This window comes from Capricornis sumatraensis, chromosome 2 (assembly GCF_032405125.1).
Source record: "Capricornis sumatraensis isolate serow.1 chromosome 2, serow.2, whole genome shotgun sequence".
Lineage (NCBI taxonomy): Eukaryota > Metazoa > Chordata > Mammalia > Artiodactyla > Bovidae > Capricornis > Capricornis sumatraensis.
In genome coordinates, this window is record NC_091070.1 from 121,316,841 (window position 1) to 121,337,487 (window position 20,647).

The 20,647-nt window shown below is 35.9% G+C and overlaps 1 protein-coding gene across 2 annotated transcripts in view; it reads left to right on the forward strand.

Annotated features, from left to right (window-relative positions):
• GOLPH3L (golgi phosphoprotein 3 like) overlaps positions 1 to 20,647 on the forward strand; it is a 46,816-nt gene that overhangs the window by 4,531 nt on the left and 21,638 nt on the right. The window contains exon 3 of one of the 2 annotated variants that reach the window (XM_068964839.1): positions 18,420 to 18,551. The exons of the other annotated variant lie outside the window; for it this stretch is intronic. Within the exon in view, the coding sequence (XP_068820940.1) occupies positions 18,420 to 18,551 (132 nt within the window). The remainder of the gene's footprint in view (positions 1 to 18,419; positions 18,552 to 20,647) is intronic. 2 annotated transcript variants of the gene reach the window in all.

Consider the following 20,647-nt stretch of genomic DNA (forward strand, 5'->3'; position numbering starts at 1 on the left):
CTATGGTGCTTGGGGTTGCATATTTAGGTGGTAAAATTATACAGAGAAGGGGATTACCATATTTGTTAGGGTAGTGGTTACCTTTTTGTGAGAAGTAGGGGAGGAGGTAGTGTTAGTGATGAGAAAAGAGCATGAAGGGGCTTTTCTAACAGTTTTCTGATTCTCTACTTGGAGAAAATTTCATAGATATTCACCTAGGGATAAATCATTGAGTGTTTCACTTTTGTGTACTCTGTTCTGTGTGCATTATATTTCACAATTCAAAAGATTTTTAAAGTAAACAACAATTTAAAAACACCCAGTTTTTCCATGTTAGAACAGTAAGTGCAGAGGAAGTTGGAGAGAGGAAGGATCATCATAGGTTGGAATAATTGGGGGAAGAACAAAAGGCAGTGAAACTAGCTGGATCTTTAAGAATGGGTGCTATGTTTGTACACTTAGTTGTCTGACTCTTTGAGACCCATTGGACTGTAACCTGCCAGGTTCCTCTGTCTCTGGGATTTTTTAGGCAAGCATAGTGCCATTTCCTTCTCTAGGGGATCTTCCCAACCCAGAGATCAAACCCAGACTCCTATGTCTCCTGCATTGCAGGCAGATTCTTTATCTACTGAGCTATCGAGGAAGCCCATAGATTTACATAAATGGAGAGAACGGAACTCATCAACTTCTGGATGAGTTAGCAATGGTTATCTTGAGCTTTATGAATCTGGGAGATAATTGAGTACCAGTATGACTAAAATATGTACTTCCCTGGTGACTCAGTGGTAAAGAATCTGCCTGCAATGCAGGAGACATGGATTCAGTCCCTGGGTCGGGAAGATCCCCTGGAGAAGGAAATAGCAACCTACCCCAGTATTCTTGCCAGGAAAGTTCTATGGACAGAGGAGCCTGGCGGGCTACAGTACATGGGGTCGTGAAAGAGTCAGACACCACTTAGCTGCTAAAACTACAACCCAAAACAGCATGACTGAAGCAGGTGGTATTCTTAGAAAACCGATCTCATTCTTTTCTTAAAATTGACAAATTAGCTTCAGATCAGAGTAGAAATGATTTTGAGTGCCAGGCAAGACTTGAAGACTCTTTCCTTTAAGTAAAAGGGAATCAGCCTAATGAAAACAGCAACATCCATTTCATTTTTGGGTCTAGTTGGAGAATATTTTTGCTCTATTTTCTTTGGTATATGTTTTGAGTATATGTTTTGGTATATGTGTAATTTCGTGTTTTTACATCATTTGTTTGTGACAAGTCAAAAAAAAAATCTTAAATGTTAACCTTTGCATCCCAAAGTTAACTTTTGCTGAAGATTTCCATTAAATTTTCAGTGTAGAACCTAATGCTATAACTTTTTTAGATTATATTTTAAAAAGCTGTAAGAAAATAACATAATGAGACTAAAATTTCAAGAATTGTAGGCCTAGAAAGAAATTATAGTAGGTCTTATAGTCCAATTGCTTGTGAAATATTACTGTCATACTTTCTCAAAATTCTTCTGAGGAGTAGCTGCCATAGACTGGTTTAAAATATTAAGCTTCACTGTCTTGTGAAATAATCAGGAAATTTAAATATGTGTTGAAGAGTCTAACCTTTCAAATACATTTAAAATTAGATGTTTCCTCGGTTCAATAACACTAAGCTTAACTGAGAAAATTAAACTTGAGTTACCAGCGTGACCACAATAAAATAGGTTTATTTCCTGTTGAAATCAAGATCCTGTTTGTCATTATCGCCTTTATTAAAAGTTTTTTTATAGATACTAATATTGATTTATGGACAGCTAATGCTTTCTTTTTTTTTTTTGAAAAATATAACTAAAGAACATTTATTTGTTTTTCACCAAGACTTTATCTTAAGGTTGTAACTAAACTGCGCCTCCACTCCCCACCCCAATTTGAAGGAGGATTAGTACGGTGGATGTTATAAAGCAGGTATGAACGGTTTGAGGTACTGGAACCAAAGTTAACTGACAAAAACCAACTTCCATCTAAATCATCATAAAAATGTTTAAGTAAAAAAACGGGGAGGTGCAAAGGGGTTTTCAGATTGAACAAGATCATCACATTTTATCTAATACATTGAATTCTGGCTAGGATATACCAAAACGGAAACAGGATAACTATAATACAAAACTTCCACTACAGCACACTGCACACACCTGTGTTCCAAGCCCTCTCCCATTCCCCTAATGCTTCCAAACTCAACTATTTCCCAGCCTGTTGGGCCTGTTGACGAAGGAGCACATAGATCTCTTTAATCCAATCTTTGTTATAAGGCTGGTATGTCTGGGTATCAGCTTGGTAAATAGGGCAGCTGAGGCCTGCCAGGTCATCAATAAAATCAAACAACTGACTGATATATGTGATAGAGGGGCTGTTGGGATTCATTCTGTTCAGATGTACTTCATACATTTTACAAACGCCTTCCATACACTCATTCACAGATTCATAGTCAGTGTAAGTTCTGCCTTCTGGCCTCTTGGTAGGCTGTACCAGCAAGATGGTGTGAAACATCATGCCAAAGTCTCCCGCTGCAGCCGATGCTGACTCCGCTGCCGCACCTAATGCTTTAATTAAATTGCTAGTATATTTAAAATTTCTCATTTATGAAAACCTTTATAACTAAGTCACCTATAAGAAGCATGAACCTACTAATGCTTTTGACTTTTGGTCATAATCTTTTAAATTTGGATAGTGTTTTTTAACCCTCTTCCCTTCCTTGCAAAACTCTGTCTTAATAATGCCATTTATTGAGTACTTATATGCACTCTAAAATCAACTGCAATGGTGATAGCAGCCATGAAATTAGAAGACAATTGCTTCTTGGAAGGAAAGCTATGACAAATTTAGACAGTGTATTATAAAGCAAAGACATCACCTTGCCAACAAAGATCCATGTAGTCAAGGCTGTATGGTCTTTCCGGTAGTCATGTAGTCATGTAGTGAGAGTTGAACCATAAAGAAGGCAGAGCACCAAATAACTGATGTTTTCAAACTGTGGTGCCAGAGAAGACTCTTGAGAGTCACTTGGACTGCAAGGACATCAAACCAGTCGGTCCTAAAGGAAATCAACCCTGAATACTCATTGGAAGAACTGATGCTGAAGCTGAAGCTCCAATAATCTGGCTACCTGATGTGAAGAGTGGACTCATTGGAAAAGATCCTGATGCTGGAAAGTACTGAAGGCAGAGGGAGAAGAGGGCAACAGAGGCTGAGATGGTTGGATGGCATCACTGATTCAGTGGACATGAACTTGGGCAAACTCCAGGAGATGGTGAGGGACAGGGAGACCTGGCGTGCTGCAGCCCATGGTGTTGCAGAGTCAGACGTGACTCTGACTGAACAACAACAACAACTGTGTAATGTAACATAAAAGCTTTCACCATATTTCTCATCTCACTGGAGTAAAAATTGACAGTATTGTTCACTGGTATTATGAAAATGTATTTTCTTTTTTAAATTTTTATTTCTTTTTGGTTGTGCTATGTCTTTGTTGCTGCACATGGGCTTTGTCTGGTTAGAGAGAGCTGAAAGTGGGGGGAAGGGGTTACTCTCTAGTTGCAGTGTGCAGTCTTATTGTGGTGGCTTCTCTTCTTGCTGAACAAGGCCTCTAGGCACACAGGCTTCAGTAGTTGTGATGCACAGGCTTAGTTGCCCTGGGGTATGTGGAATCTTCCTGGCCAGGGATCAAACTGGTATCCCTTGCCTTGCACTGAACCACTGAACCACAAGAAGGTCCCCTGGAAATATATTTTCATTCATTCGTTTAGTCACCAGAAATCTATTGAATATCTCGTATATGACAAGTGCTGAATATTAGAAAAGAACAAAAACAAAAGTCCCAGCTTTTGAGATTATTTATAGTCTATGAGCTGAGAGTGGCTGGAGAAGTTAGGAGAGGGGTCAGAAAAGTCAGCAGACTGTTGTGCTAAAGTGAGATATATGCATACTATGTTCTGAGTACTGAGGGAACAGAGAAGAAAGATACCTAACTTGGATAGGTGTGGAAAATAATAGGTGGGAGAGGGAAAGAGAAACGATATTGGAGAAGACTTATGGGAGGTGATAAGTCTTAATCTGAATTCTGAAGATGAGCAAGAGTTAGTCAGTGAAGAGAGACAGTTTCTAGGAAAAAAGAACATCAGTTGCATGTTTGAAATAATTTCAGTGATCCATAACTGGAATAACCACATGCATCCCATTTCCTTTAAATGAACTTAGATGTTATAAAGAAGTACCAGAGTTGGACATCCAGTTGTGTGTTTTATTGTTTAACTTTTCAAAAATTATAAAATACAACCTATCCAAAAAAGTGTTTAAAACACATATGTAAAATTTAACAAGTAGTTTTAAACACTCATGTGGCTGTCTTAATTGCAACATGTGGAGTCTTTAGTTGCGGCATGTGTACCCTTGGTTGAGACATGGGATGACCAGGGATTGAACCTGCATTCCCTGTATCGGGAGCATAGTGTCTTAGCCACTGAACCACCAGGGAAGTCCCCAAAAACAAACACTCATGTAACCACCAGCAATAGAACATTGTCAAGCATCCTAGAAGCATCATCTTGTGCCCTTCCCTAATCACACGCTGCTGTATCTCCCTATAGTTTTAACGTGTATAAATCCCTAAATAATATATTTCCGTCTTGCTTGTTTTTTAAACTTTATGTTTTGGGGTTAATACTATCATGTATTCTTTTGTTCATTATGTTTGAAATCTATCCATATTGTTGAATATAATTTAATTCAGTTCATTACAGTGTAGTATTTCATTATATGAATATATGGCCATTGTACTAGTAAATGGACACTCAGGAGTCCATTATGAATAGTGCTGCTAACAATATTCTTGTACTTTTACCAGTTATGTTCTTTCAAACAATGTCACCATTCATACCTATAAAAAATGATAAACTGAATAAAACTTTCATTTTAAATTATAGATCTAAAATATGTTAATGCTTATCTTTTCAAAATTACTAATGATCCTTCATCAATTGTAATTTACTCACTATAATTTATTAGCAATGGGAGATTGGAAGTGCCAGTTTTTTTTAAGCTGGTTAAAAAAAAATTCTCAGTGAACAAACAATCTGTAAGTTAAAAACAAAATCAGCTGCAATAAGTTAGTATACAACTTGTGGATGAATGGCTATAGGTGGAGAAAATTGCTCCTCTTTGAAAGTTGCTCAGTCCAAAAACATTTTATTACAATCAAAAGATTAAAAGTATAATTTATAATTTAGGTCACAACCTGGTCTTTTAGTTTCCTGATTGCACAAAATGAACAATAAATCTCTCGTCCCTGGTATTGCCATTGTGAATAGGGCAAGTGTATCAGAAAGACTTGTTTGTCAGCTTTTATGGTTTTAACATAGGCTGTTACCCCCCAAAAAAGAACTTTTGTTTTGCTCTTTTTTTTTTTTTTAATATCTAGTCAAGTGATCCCAAAGGATTATTTACTGTTGGTTCAAAAGGTAATAAACTGGGAGATCAAAGTCCTATTTTAACAGTAGGAAAATATAATTTAAGCTGTTTCATTGAGAGCCTGCCTCTATATATGCTCCCCAGTACCCAAATGCATGCTGTTTTAACATTTCTGGTATTGACATTAAGACAAAAGCCATCCACTTAAATTTGGACTTTTGGCTCTGACCACTGCTTCTATAAACTTGATGTGAGCCATTTCATCTCTTTGTCTCTGTCTTCATATTTTGTTAGTATAGCAATAGAGTTTTCAAAAAAGTTTGCACTTTCTCTATCTTGATCCTGCACAGCACATATTATCCTCTCTTTATGGGAGTCAAAGTTAAACTGGAACAATAAATTGTGAAATTTATGTTCAAGTTGAGCATATATATACTGACATGTTTCAATTCCCGTTTCCTTTTCTGTATATTCTGTAACTGTTTTCTTTTTTGTTACCATGGGGATTACATTTAACATCCTAATGTTATAACATTTTAAGTTGAATTTATACCAACTTAACTAACACACAGAAACTGCTTCTCTACAGCTCCACCCCACCCCTTTTAGTTATTGATGTTACAAAATTACATCTTTATATATTTTATGCCCTCAAACTTAAGCTAATTATGCTGCATTAGTCTCTTAAATTATGTACAAAACAGAATATAGAATAACAAACCAAAGTTACACCAATACTCGCTTTTAGACTAATGTTTTAAAGTGTATTAGTCTCTTAAATCATGTAGAAAACAAAAAGTGGAATTGCAAATCATTTTTACTCTAATACTAGCTTTTGTAATTGTCCATGTGTTTACTTTACTGACATCATACTGCTTTGAGTTACTGTCCAGTGTCCTTTCATTTCTACCTGTAGGGTACCCTTTAGAATTTCTTACAGGGCAGACCTAGTCGAAAGGGACTCCCTGAGCTTTTGTTTATTTGGAAATTTCTTAATTTCACCTTCATTTTTGAAAGATAATTTTGCTGGATAGAGAATTCTTAGTTGACAGGTGTTTCCCCCCCTGCCCCTTTTTGAATTTTGAATATATTAGCCCATTGCCTTCTGGTCTCTGAAGTTTCTGATGAGAAATCTGTTGATAATCTTATTGAGGCTCTCTTGTATGGGACAAGTGGCTTCTCTTCTGTTGCGCTCAAGATTCTCTCTTTGTCTTTGACTTTCGACTGTTTGATTTTACTGTGCCTCAGTGTGCATATGTTTGAGTTCATTCTGTTTGGAGTTCATTGAGCTTCTGGATGTTTATATGCATACCTTTTTATCAAACTTGGGAAATTTTAGACCAGTATTTCTTCAAATAATCTCTCTGCCCCTTTTGCACTCCCTGCAGAGAGCAAAAGTATACCCAAAGTGTGTATGTTGGTTCACTTTTGTTGATATCCCACAATTCCCTGGGATATGTTCATTATTCTTCAATCTTTTTTCTTTCTGTTCCTCAGACTCAATAATTTCAGTTTGTCCTATCTCCAGGTGTGTTAATTTTTCTGCCTGCTCAAATCTTCCTTTGAATCCCTCTAGTAAATTTTTATTTCAGTAATTATACTTTTAGCTCTAGAATTCCTTTTTGATTTATTTTTAGGTTTTCTTTTTACTGATACTTCCATTTCCTTCATACATTGTTTTCCTGACTTTCTACACATCTTCCTTTAGTTATTTGAGAATCTATCATTTTAAAGTATTGTTAACTAGGTCTGTCATCTGGTCTTTCTGGAACAGTTTCTATTGTTTTTTTTTTTTTTTTCTTTTGAGTGATACTGAACTGTTTATGATTTTTTGACTGAAAATTGGACATTTGAGTGTAATAATAGGTAACTCTGGAAATCAGATTTGCTGGGTTTTGTTTTTTCAGATTTATTTAGGTATAACTGAAAAAAATTGTGAAATTAAGTATACAGCATGATGATTTTGTATATGTATACATTGCAATAAGATTACCCCATCACATTAATTAACACACCCATCACCTGATGGATATTTGCCTTTGTGTGTGTGTACAAGAGAACATTTATTCTCTTAGCAAATTTTGGTTATACAGTACAGTGACATCAGATACACATCACCATATATAAAATAAATAAGAATTTACTGTATAGCACAGGGAACTATATTCAGTATCTTGTAATAACCTATAATGGAAAAGAATCAGAAAAAAGGAAATATCTATATCTATCTAACCAAATCACTTTGTTATATATCTGAAACTAACGTAAAATTGTAAATCAAGTGTACTTTAAGAAAAAGTAGATAGCAATATAGTGTTGTCAATATAGTCACCATGGTATACATCAGAACCTTATTCATTATGTAACTGAAAGTTTGCACCCTTTTACTAACCTCTACCTGTTTCCCCCTACTTCCCAATCCCTGGCAACCACTTTTCTACTCTCTGTTTCTAGGAGCTCAGTTTGTTTGTTTTTAATTTTACATGTCAGTGATACCATGCAGTGTTTATCTTTTTCTCTGGCTTATTTCACCTCTAGGTGAAATATCTCTGGGGCATAATGCCCTCCAGATTCATTCATGTTGTCACAAGTGACTGGATTTCTGTCTTTTTTTAAGACTGAGTAATATTTTTTTCCTTGATCCATTTACCTGTTGATGGACGCTTAGATTGTTTCCACACTTTGGCTATTGTGAAAAATGCTGCAGTTTAATACAGATATCTTTTTGCAATAGTGGTTTTATTTCGTTTGTATATATACACAGAGGTGGAATTGCTGGATCATATGGTAATCCTGTTTCTACTTTCTTTTGAGAAACCTCCACACTGTTTTCCATAGTTGCTATACCAGTTTACATTCCCACCAGCAGTATATAGAAATTCCCTTTTCCCCACATTCTTGCTAGCATTTGTTATCTCATCTTTTTAGTAATAGCCATTCTAACAGGTATGAGTTGTTATCTCATTGTCATTTTTTTAAATTAACTTATGTAAATTAATTTATTTGGCTGCATCAGGTCTTAGTTGCAACACATATGATCCTTAGTTTCTGTATGCCAACTCTTAGTTGTGGCATGTGGGATCTAGCTCCTTGACCAGGGATCGAACCCCGATCCCCTGCACTGGGAGCGTGGCATCCCAGCCACTGAACCAACCAGGAAGGTCCCTCTTTGTGGTTTTGATTTGTATTTCCCTTATGATTAGTGATGTTGAGCACCTTTTCATGTGCCTGTGGACCACTTGTGTATTTTCTTTGGAAAATGTCTGTTCAGGTTCTTTGCCCATTTTTAAATTGCACAATATGGTTTTTTGCTGTTGAGTTACATGAGTTCCTTATATGCCATGGATGTTAATCACTTATTGGATATATGGTTTGTAAATATTTTCTCCCATTCCATATGTTGCCTTTTCATTTTATTGATGGGTTTCCTTTGCTGTGCAGAAGCTTTTTAATTTGATGTAGTCCCCTTTAAAATTTTTTTGCTTTTGTTGCTTGTACTTTTGGCATCAAGTCCAAAAAACCTGGAGAGAGAGCTTACCGTCTGTGTTCTCTTCTTGTAGTTTTACTGTTTTTCAGGAGTTATGCTTAAGTCTTTAATTCATTTTTAGTTGACTTAAATTTCCCCTGTGTATGTAGTTGCTTTTGAATGTCCTAGTCTTTGGTATCTGACTCCAAAAAGGAGACAAGAGAAAAAAGAGGAAGAAAAAGACATCAACCCTTTAAATCACCTGGCAGTCACTTCAGCCAGAAGGTGAAGGGCTTGCAGCAAACAAGGGAGGTTACAATGGTCTCTGTGTCTGCACTTCCATGATCAGAATGCAGATCCCTGTTATTTGGATGGCAGAGTCCATATTGCCTACCCTAGCTCCTAGTAGAACATATAAGCTGCATATAAGCCACATGCATGGCTGCCTGCCATGGGATTAGGGGATAGGAGATGGGTAGCCTGTGCTAAACTAAAATTTGAAATTGACTAGAATTGACTGTAATTAGTGATCCATGGCTCCCCCTGGAAGTTGCAAACCTTCAAGAGCTTCCCAAGTTCGAAAATACTTATATCAGACAGATTGTACTGATAAAATTGTGTCTTGGTGGGAAAACAGATTTCTGATACTTGCTATAAGGCAACTTCCCAGAATCCCCACATTTCTTTTTTATATATTCTGGCCGTGTTACTATCCCCATAACTTATGTTAAATTCTGCATTTCCTTTCAAAGCCCATTACAAATCAAAAAGTGACCTTGCGGTTCTCTAAATTCCCTTGCATTTATCATACCTCTCAATGTCTTTAGTTAATTCATTTTCTAAGTCTTATGGGCAATCAAAAAGGTACAAAATTCCAGTTAAAGTCCTGGAGATATAATCTTCAAGCATGATAACTATAATTAATAATACTGTATTGTATATATTAAAGTTGCTGAGAGAGTAGATCTTAAAAGTTCTCATCACAAGAAAAAAATTGTAATTAACTATGTTTGATGTTAAGAAGATTTATTGCCAGGATCCTTTCACAATGTATGTGTGTGTGTGTGTGTGTGTGTGTGTGTGTGTGTGTGTGTGTATAATCATTATGTTGTATACCTGAAACTAATGTAAATTTATATATCAATAAAAGAGTAGTATCCATATAAATTTATAATTTAAAAATTGGGAAGTAAAGGAATAAAGATGAAAGTGTAGGAGAGATATTAACTTTATCTTTTATAGTAAGAAGTCAATTAGATGTCTAAAATTGAAACATTTGAACAACAAAACTCAACTTCTTAATAATCTGTTTTCTTAACCATAGAAATAAGTCTGTTAGGAAAATCTCTTGTAATAAAATGATTGAAGTTCAGTATTTCCTTTAGGTTCACTTTATTTTCGCTTTGTGTTAAATTTCAGTAAAATTGTGTTTATTACATTTTACTTTAAAAATAGCACATGTAGTATGATTTACTCCATTTTTTAAAAATGTGATGTCATGTTACTTGAAATTGACATAAAGAGGAAGTTGAGATTAACTTGAACATTGCTTTTCTTCATCACTTACTTTTCATAAATGTCATTTACTAAAAGACCCAAATAAGGTTTAAAAAGAGCTTGTGGAAAACATAAGACTATGTGTAGACTTTGTTTGGCTCCTAATTCAAACAAACCAATTATCCTAAAAAATATGTTAAACAATTAATAAAATTTGGAGGCTTACAGAATAGTTTATAGTATTAAGGAATTGTTAATTTTTTAGGTGTGATAGTATTGCAGTTTTTGTTTGTTTTTGGCCATGCAGCTTGTGGGATCTTAAAGGTTCCCCAACCAGGGATCAAATCCAGGCCCTTGGCAGTGAACACCAAGTCCTAACCACTGGAACAGCAGGGAATTTCCCAAAAATTTTTTTTAAAAAGGGTGTTGGGATCATGTTTTCTTAAATCATGGTTCCATTTTAGGCTATATTCTATTGATTCCTTGTTAGGAAAAGTTGTGAAATTTTCTCACAGTTTCTTCTACCTCTGTGCCTCAGTATTTTATGAAAGTTTATAGTGTGTGATTCTTGCCTGGAAAATCCCCATGGACAGAGGAGCCTGGCAGGCAACAGTCCATAGAGTCACAAAGAGTTGGACACGACTGAACGACTTCACTTTCTTTTCTGTAGTGTGTACATTCTGTTCCATAATTTACACAAATGTTCTATGAAGGAAAGCCCCAAAACTGTGGTGAGAGAAGAAACAGATGGGAAAATTGGTGGGTATTAGAAAAGATATGTGTAGTATATATATAAAGAAAAATCTGGTTTTATATATATGCAAATAATAAGATGATAGAAGTTATGAACAATTTTTATTTTATTTTATATGATTCTTTTTTCTTTCTGTATTTTCTAAAATGTATGTATACTGCTGAGTAACACTGTGGGAAAAGAAAGGCATATAAGTTAGTTACTGTTTCTGGTGCTACAACCATTTTTTAATTGTTTAGAATAAAAATTAAGGACATTTTTACTGGTCAGAATGAGGTGTAAAGCTAAGGTAGGAATATTCAAAGCTAACCAGTTTTCTTTTATTTTGGATTTCTTTTTCACTGACAAGGGACTGTGCTTAGTCACTCAGTCGTGTCTGACTCTTTGTGGCCCCATGGACTGAAGCCCACCAGGCTCCTCTGTTCATGGGATTTCTCAGGCAAGAATATTGAAGTGTGCTGCCTTTTCCTACTCCAGGGAATCTTCCCAACTCAGGGATCAAACCCATGCCTCTGGCTTCTCCTGCTTTGGAAGGTGGATTCTTTACCACTAATGCAACCACTGTGTTACTTGTTTTAATTTTCTGAACTTTTGACAGTGGCTTTTATTTAAAAAAAAAAAAAAGGAGTTCCCTGGGGGGCCTAGTGGTTAGGATTCCTGGCTTTCACACACACACAAAACCTCAGTTGGCAGCCCTGAGAAAGCTAATAAACTGATTATTATGATCAGCTTTGCATCTTCCCACCCAATGTTCTGAGTAATCCTAAAAGGATATAGTCTTCATGTAGTTTATTGAGAAATTATATCCATTTTTCTAGGTTTATAATCCATTCTTGCCAATCATGCTGAAATCATCTGTTAAAAAATTAGAATAGCATCCAATAACATCATAGTTCCTTATTCCCCATTATGATTAAGCAAAGTGAGCTTTTAGTAATGCTTAATCTCTTTTCTAAAATGTCTCTTTTGGCTCTGTAGACATAGAAATATTAATTGGAGTTAGAATGAATCACATTAATTTATAAAAGAGGAAAATAGATCAGATCTTGGAGCCATTCATTTAATAGAGTACTTTTTTTTTGAAACCTTTATTGAATTTGTTACAATATTGCTTTTACTTTCTGTTTTTGGATTTTGGCCATGAGGCATGTGGGATCTTAGCTCCCTGACTGGGGATTGAACCTGCACCCCCTGTATTGGAAGGCAAAATCTTAACCACTGGACCACCAGGGAAGTCCCTAATAGAGTACTTTACAGGAAAATAGTAGATTAACTCTTCTTAAAGTAATTTTTAGAGGGAAAAAATGAAATAAAATTCACTTTGCTTGTAAAACTTGTTTTCTTGTATAATTTTTGATAATGCTAGAGATCATCTTATAGACATTGGCCTTTGGAATTGGGCATGTAGGAAAGGCTTCAGGAAGACACAGCAAAATTCCTTCTGTAACGGAAAGTGAAGCAGTTTTAATGTTGAATCTTCAGATTGGGGGGAGAGAAAGATTTTTTCCTGAGATTTTTTTTCCTAATAAAATATTTTTTTAATTTGGAAAAATTAGAAAACCACCTTTTAAAGTAGACAGTATTTTATGTAACTGATCATCTTGAATATGAAATTGTATATTTGCCTGTTTTTCATTCAACTTTAAGGATTTTCTAACATTTTTTAAAGCTCCTTTTAATGATGCTTTACGCTTCTTTGGTTTCTTTCCTCTTTTTACCCCAAGGAGGCAACTTTAAAATCTTTAACCTTCAGAGTTGTCTTGAGGTGTGTCTTTAAAGAGGTTTGAACAATGAACACTTGACTAAGTGGAAATTCAGCGCAAAGGTGTTAACTCTCAGAATTTATTGAAATCTTATTGCCCAAACTTTTACAAGAATAAAATAGCATTATCAAAAGTTTCAATATGTATAATCTTTGATTCAAAAATTTCTTCTAAGAATTTATTGAACAGAAGCACACATACAAATGAATATTTCTTTACAGCATTTTTTTATAATGGCAAAAAACTGTAAGCAACCCAAACATACATCAATAAGGACTTAAATAGATAAACTATAGTGTATCTAAAATGCAGTACTATGCCCATAACAATGGTTGAGGTAGCTGTGTGTTTAGTGATGTGGAAAGATATCCAAAATAATGCCTAAGTGGAAAGTTGCCACTCAGTATAATCATATTTCTGTATGTAATATTAGCAAATGTATAATACAATACATTATGCGTATGAAGTCTAGAAAATATCCACTAAACTGTTATGTGGACGTGAGAAGATTATGAGACTTCTACTTTCTAAATTATACATTTCTAAAATATCTCTTCTTTTTTTGACAATTATGTATTACATTTATAATCAAGACAAAGTCTGCTATTCAAAGATCTCATTCTGCCAGTCCTCCAGTATTTTCTGTCGATCATGAAGCAGTGTGCAATTTTGGTTTCTCAGTAGATTCTAAAATTCTTCTTTTTTCCCTCATGTATATAGCCTTTGGTAATTAAATGTAATGATTGAATGGTAAACTTCAGTATGCACATGCTAGATCATCCTGCATACTAAAGCACTGACCCTTTAACACAGAATCTTCATTATACATGGCTTGAGAATTTACCAAGACAGCTAGATAAATTTAGAGGGAAATGGACTTCAGAGTTATAACTGTATTTTAAAGTCTTCATGTATATTCTTATACTTTTTTACTATTATGACATGATTCAATAAAAAGTTAAAAAACTGATTTGAAGAGTTTTATATAGTGTGAGATACTATGTTGGGAAAGGGTGCTATTGAAAAACACACAGTTTGTACATCCTGGCCATTGTTTCTTCATTTGCAGCACTTCTCATTTATAGTTCTGTTGACAATCTGATATCGTTGTTACTGAAACAGAAGTTATATGGTCAGGTAGAAATGAAAAAACAAGGAAAACTTTCCTCTAATTGCTATATTACTGGTTGAAATGTTTGTACACCTGTTGAGCTTCATAGTCAACAGGATTAAAAGTTATACCTAAGTAAATTATATATTCTAAAGTAAAGTTATAGTTTAACCTTAACTAGGCAGCTAACTTCTATAAAGCCAAGTATTACTCAGGAGTGGGGGGTGGTGGGTAGGCTTACTTCCCTCCTTAAAGAGGAGTTATAAAGATTACTCTTGAAGTAGCCATGAGGCAAGCAGTGAAGAGAACTAATCCCACCTTTGAGTCTAAGATCAGACCCTCAGGAAATTTGGATAAATCTAGGAATGCTTATAGTTCAGGCTGAGCTTTTACCAAGTTAACATATTTACTTTAAATCATAAATTTGTGCTTTCCAGAAACATTTATTGAGAAATACTGTCGTATATTCTCTCCTTATATAGAATATATAATAAATTTATATTCTACTGAGGATAAGCAGTTGATTACAATATGAAATAATAAATGATAGAGGAGAAGTAGACCCACACACACACACCCAGGTGAGGAACCTAACCCAGAGGGTGGAGTGGAGGAAAAGATAATGTTGGAGAAGGTTATGTGGAAGATGTGACCCTTGTATTCAATCCTTAAGAACAAGGAAGAGCTAAGTAAAGAAGAGTTTTGTTTCTTCTAGACAGAACTGTGTGTGCAAAGGCCAGTAGGCAAAAAAGGTGCATTAAGAGTACTTAAAATTGTTCCAGAAAGCTGGAGAATAGTGTTCTAGGGAAAATATGCCAGAGAGAAACAAGTAAGCAGCCTCCTGATTTAAGTGCAATAAGGGAGACCCAGGTTCAATCCCTGGGTAGGGAAGATTCCCTGGAGAAGGGAATGGCAGCCCACTCCAGTATTCTTGCCTGGAGGATTTCATGAACAGAGGAGCTTGGTGGGCTACTGTCCATGGAGTCAAAAAAAGTTGGACAAAACTAAGTGACTAACACTTTCACTACTACTTTCACTAGGAAATTTGGATTTGACTGGGAGGAGAAGAGGGGAAGGGAGTTATATAATTTATTTGAGCTTGAAGGTTATGGGGAAAATGGAATTAGAAGACCTCTAGTTCTGCAGTATAGTGGTAAGGCTTAATTTTTTTAATGTATTGTTGGAGGAATTCCCTGGTTGTCCAGTTTATAGGACTTGGTATTTCCATTTCCAGGGATCCACGTTAGTTCCCTGGTCAGGGAACTAAGATCTCACAAGTCATATGGTGTGCTCCCCTGCCCCCCACCCTGCCAGAACTGTATTCTTGGTAGTCTCCCAGTCCCACCATGCCTTACTCACAGCAGAAGCAAATGCAGATCTTCTCTAAAGGAAGACATCCTCAGGGACTTCCCTGGTGATCCAGTAGCTGAGACTCCAAGCTCCCAATGCAGGGGGCACAGATCTGATCCCTAATCAGGGAAGATCCCATGTGCCACATATTGTGGTCGAAAAAAAGGTAAAGGAATACATCCTAAGTTTAGGCCTCCAAAATCTCATAGATTTATAAAAAATTAAATATGGGCCTCTTAATCAAATGTCATCAAACGTACAAAGAAAAATACACCCATGAGAAAGAATCAGCAGAAGTAACAATGGTTCATTTAAGGACCTTAGATATTAAAATGATCAAACAATGTGAAATGTCTATGATTTTTTAAAGAAATAAAATAATCATAAAATGAACACAAAATGAATCACAAAAGAGGAAATGATCACAAATGACCAGGTAAATGTGAAAAATAAATGGAACTTTAAGAGATGTAAAGCAGTGGGTCTGATGATAAAGAATCTGCCTGCAGTGCAGGAGACCCAGGTTCGATCCCTGGGTCAGGAAGATTCCCTGGAGAAGGGAATAGCTACTCACTCCAATATTCTTGCCTGGAGAATTCCATGGACAGAAGAGCCTGGAGGGCTATAGTCCATGGGGTTGCAAAGAGTTGGAGACGACTGAGCAACTAGCACTTTCTCAGGGTTAGTTTAACATATTAAATATAGATGGAGAATAAATTTGAAGTCAGATATGAACTAACTCTTGAAAAAGCAATATAGAGACAATGGAAATGGAAAATATATAGGAGACGTTAAAAGGCACGGAGGTTAGAATAAGAAAAATTGAAAGAATTAAGGGAATAGAGGAAAGTCAAAATTCTTAGAAAAAAGAGTTGACATTTTTTGAGAAGTAATAAATGAGCCTACAGATACAGGAAGTGTATACCAAACAGGATACATAAATTCACACACACTTATGTTGTAGTCAAATGGAAAAACACCAAAAGAGAAAATCTGAAAGGACCAAAGAAAAAAGACAAGCCACCTATCACAATCAATAAGAATGATCGATTTCTCACTGCAACAATGGAAGCTAGAAGAGGAGGGCATAATATCTTCAATATGATAAAGAGAAAACTATCAATCTAGAATTTTATATCCAGAAAAACAATATTTTTAAAACAATGGTAAAATGAAGACATTTCAGATCAACAAAATAGAATTTGCCTTCAACAGACTTTTACTTAAGGAAATTCTACTTTAGAAAGAAGGAAAATGGTACCAGAAAGGAGATCTGAGATGCAAGAAGAAATGGTGAGCAAAGAATTTGGTAAGCATCTGAGTAAATCTAAACAAGTGCTACCTGTATAAAATAATGATGTCTAATTTGTGAAGTAAAAGATAAAATATTGGCCAATTAGGAGAGATTAATATATTGATTTGTTTTAATAGTATATTAATTTTAAATTATCATGCATGTTAAAATTTCAAAGATAACTTCTTAAATAAAAGTGAATGTATAACTTCTAAATCAATAAAGAGGAAAACTGGATGTTTTTTGGCCACACCATTTGGCATGCAGGATCTTAGTTTCCTACCAAGGATTGAATCCACACCTGTCATTTTACATAACCTCCATAAGCCTTAGTTTCCTCATCTTTAACATGTGGATAATAGTAGAACCTCCCTTACAGGATGGTTGTGAAGATGTAATCATAAAATGCATGCAAAGAAGCTTAGCACAAATCTACAACAGTTAGGTGTTCAATATATATTAGACATTACTGTTAAGAATAGTGACTTAGTCTTGTTCATGCTTGAAAGCCATGCTAGAATCTGCCAATATCACACCTGGCCTCTCTCCAGTGAGAGGGAAAGCTACACCCAAAGATAGCTAAAACGTGTTACACAGTTCAAAACTGATAGGTCTTCCTTGTGTTAATCACAACTCCTTGCTTAGAACCTTCAGAATTCAATATTGCCTTTCAGTAAAAAGTTCAAAGCTTCAAGGCTTTCTACAGCCTAGCCCGACCAACTTGATCTCATGAGTTCTCTTTAAATCCTTGAGTTAAATCTCTAAACATATTTGAGGTCTCCTTCCTTAATGCTTTTGCTTAAAATGGCTGTTTGAAGAATAGGTAGAATTTGAATGACTTCCTTCATCTGGAAAACCCTCACTCTCTGCTAAATCCAACCTATTCTTCAAATCCCAGCTCAGGTCCCATAAGAGTTCCTAACTGCTCTAGCCCAAAAGTAATTTATAATTTGAAAAAGTATCATCTAAACCAGGCCTTCTATAGTAATTTATACCTGTTTCTTCTACTCCATTTTTCAGTTGAGCCTTTATTTAAATTTTATACTGTCACAGAAAGCTTCCCTCAAGTTTTCAGGTCTTTCCAGCTACATTTTCAGATCCTTAAGATAGTGGCTATTAATTATTGTATTCCTTGTAGTTCCTCAGGAAGGGACACTAACATGTAAGTGCGTACAATATGCCAGGTATTATGCTAAATGGTTTCTTATATTGATAATATATATCTTATTCTTCAAAATAAACTTATATAGACATTAGTGCCCTTGTTTTACAGATGAGGACATTGCACTTGAGAAAGGTTAAGTAACATACCAAGGCACTTAACTAGTCAATGGCAGAGGTGGGTTTCTACTACACCATCCATCAAAATAGCCTGCAACTAATACATACCTTGGAGGTAAAAAAAGCTCAAACAATATACATCTTTCTACTTATTTGTATCCCACTGTGAAATTTAGAATGTCATGGAAGCAAAGAAACCAAAATTTTTCTCAAAAATTGAAATTTGGCATGCCAGTTATTAACAGCCCAACCATAGAAATTCACAAAGAGCTTGAAGTTAGAAAGTCATACTTTGGGGGGAGGGGTGGATTAAGGAAGTTAAAGAGACTTTTTTTTTTCATTTATTCTGTATTTTGCCTTGAGTTCATGTAATGTGATGTGAAATGAATCACAGAAAAAAATGGAACATTCTTTGGTTGCTTGCTGCAAGTCCATACCCCTTTCAGAATGTTCTTTCTTTTCTCTTTTCCCCTTTCCTAGGGTTACACATCTTTCTGGAATGACTGCATATCATCTGGCCTGCGAGGTGGCATCCTGATAGAGCTGGCCATGCGAGGTCGAATCTATCTAGAACCCCCAACCATGCGTAAGAAGCGACTACTAGACAGAAAGGTAGAGCATCCTCCATGAATATCCTCTTATGAAAGGGCAGATACCAATAGTCCATTTTGGAAGAATAGGAAGATTTGAGACGCCAGACAATAAAAATATCACTTATTCAGTTGTCCCATTGTCAGTTCAGTTCAGTTCATTTCAGTCGCTCAGTCGTGTCTGACTCTTTGTGACCCCGTTAATCGCAGCACACCAGGCCTCCCTGTCCATCACCAACTCCCGGAGTTCACTCAGACTCAAGTCCATCGAGTCCGTGATGCCATCCAGCCATCTCATCCTCTGTCATCCCCTTTTCCTCCTGCCCCCAGTCCCTCCCAGCATCAGAGTCTTTTCCAATGAGGCAACTCTTCGCATGAGGTGGCCAAAGTACTGGAGTTTCAGCTTTAGCATCATTCCTTCCAAAGAAATCCAGGGCTGATCTCCTTCAGAATGGACTGGTTGGATCTCTTGCAGTCCAAGGGACTCTCAAGAGTCTTCTCCAACACCACAGTTCAAAAGCATCAATTCTTCGGCGCTCAGCCTTCTTCACAGTCCAACTCTCACATCCATACATGACCACAGGAAAAACCATAGCCTTGACTAGACGGACCTTAGTCGGCAAAGTAATGTCTCTGCTTTTGAATACGCTATCTAGGTTGGTCATAACTTTTCTTCCAAGGAGTAAGCGTCTTTTAATTTCATGGCTGCAGTCACCATCTGCAGTGATTTTAGAGCCCAGAAAAACAAAGTCAGACACTGTTTCCACTCTTTCCCCATCTATTTCCCATGAAGTGATGGGACCTGATGCCATGATCTTCATTTTCTGAATGCTGAGCTTTAAGCCAACTTTTTCACTCTCTTTCACTTTCATCAAGAGGCTTTTTAGCTCCTCTTCACTTTCTGCCATAAGAGTGGTGTCATCTGCATATCTGAGGTTATTGATATTTCTCCTGGCAATCTTGATTCCAGCTTGTGTTTCTTCCAGTCCAGCGTTTCTCATGATGTACTCTGCATAGAAGTTAAATAAGCAGGGTGACAATATACAGCCTTGACGGACTCCTTTTCCTATTTGGAACCAGTCTGTTGTTCCATGTCCAGTTCTAACTGTTGCTTCCTGACCTGCATACAGATTTCTCAAGAGGCAGGTCAGGTGGTCTGGTATTCCCATCTTTTTCAGAATTTTCCACAGTTTATTGTCTAACAGGTTTAATTATCCTGTAGCAGAGAGAGAAATCTAAGTATCCTTGGTCTAAAGAGTTGTAAGAAGTTCATGGTTTTGTCTTCCCTTTTTATGCAGAAAAGTCAGATCTAAGATGGTGTTGATTATTTTTCTGTATTTATCTATTTATCTATAGCTGTAATATTATGAAACAGTATTATATAATGAGGAGGTAAACATGTGGGTCAGATGCAGTCTTAACTCTGGTCAATCTCAGATAACCATTCCGTTTCCCTCCTTCCAATTATTTTGCAAGTCCTCTCTAGCATGAGTTATACTATTTTCTTATTACTTGTTTTTTCCACTCACAACTTCACTGTCATACTTAGCACTCTAGTGAAACTACCTTCTTAGGTGTCACCAGCTAATTTTCAGTCTTCAATTTATTTTTCTCTTTTAACCTGTATGTGGTGTTTGACACTTTTGACTACCTCCTATTTGAAATGTCCTCTCTTCTTGACCTTTGTTATATTACATCCTCTTGCTTCTCTAGCGGTACCCTATTTCATTTACTTCTCCATTCCTTAATATCTAAATCTCAATTTATATCACCTTGTATCCTTTTAGAGATATCATTTACCTTTACAGCTTCATCTATCACCCTTATGTTATTAATTTTCAAATTACTAGACCTGTCTTCTTTTTCCACCTCCAGGAACATAGTTAATTATTGTCCAGACATTTCAACTTGGCTATCCCATATCAGTTAAAACCAAGCTTCATCAACTTGACCTGAGTTTCCTATCTTTACTAATTGTTTCACAAGTTGGTTTTCCAGGCTCAAAGAGTTATTATTGAATCTTTTTTCTCCATTACCATTTATATCGTTTGCCACTGGGGCCCAGTTCAAATGTTATTTTTATCTGTCCATACTAGATTTTAAATTTCTTGAGGAAAC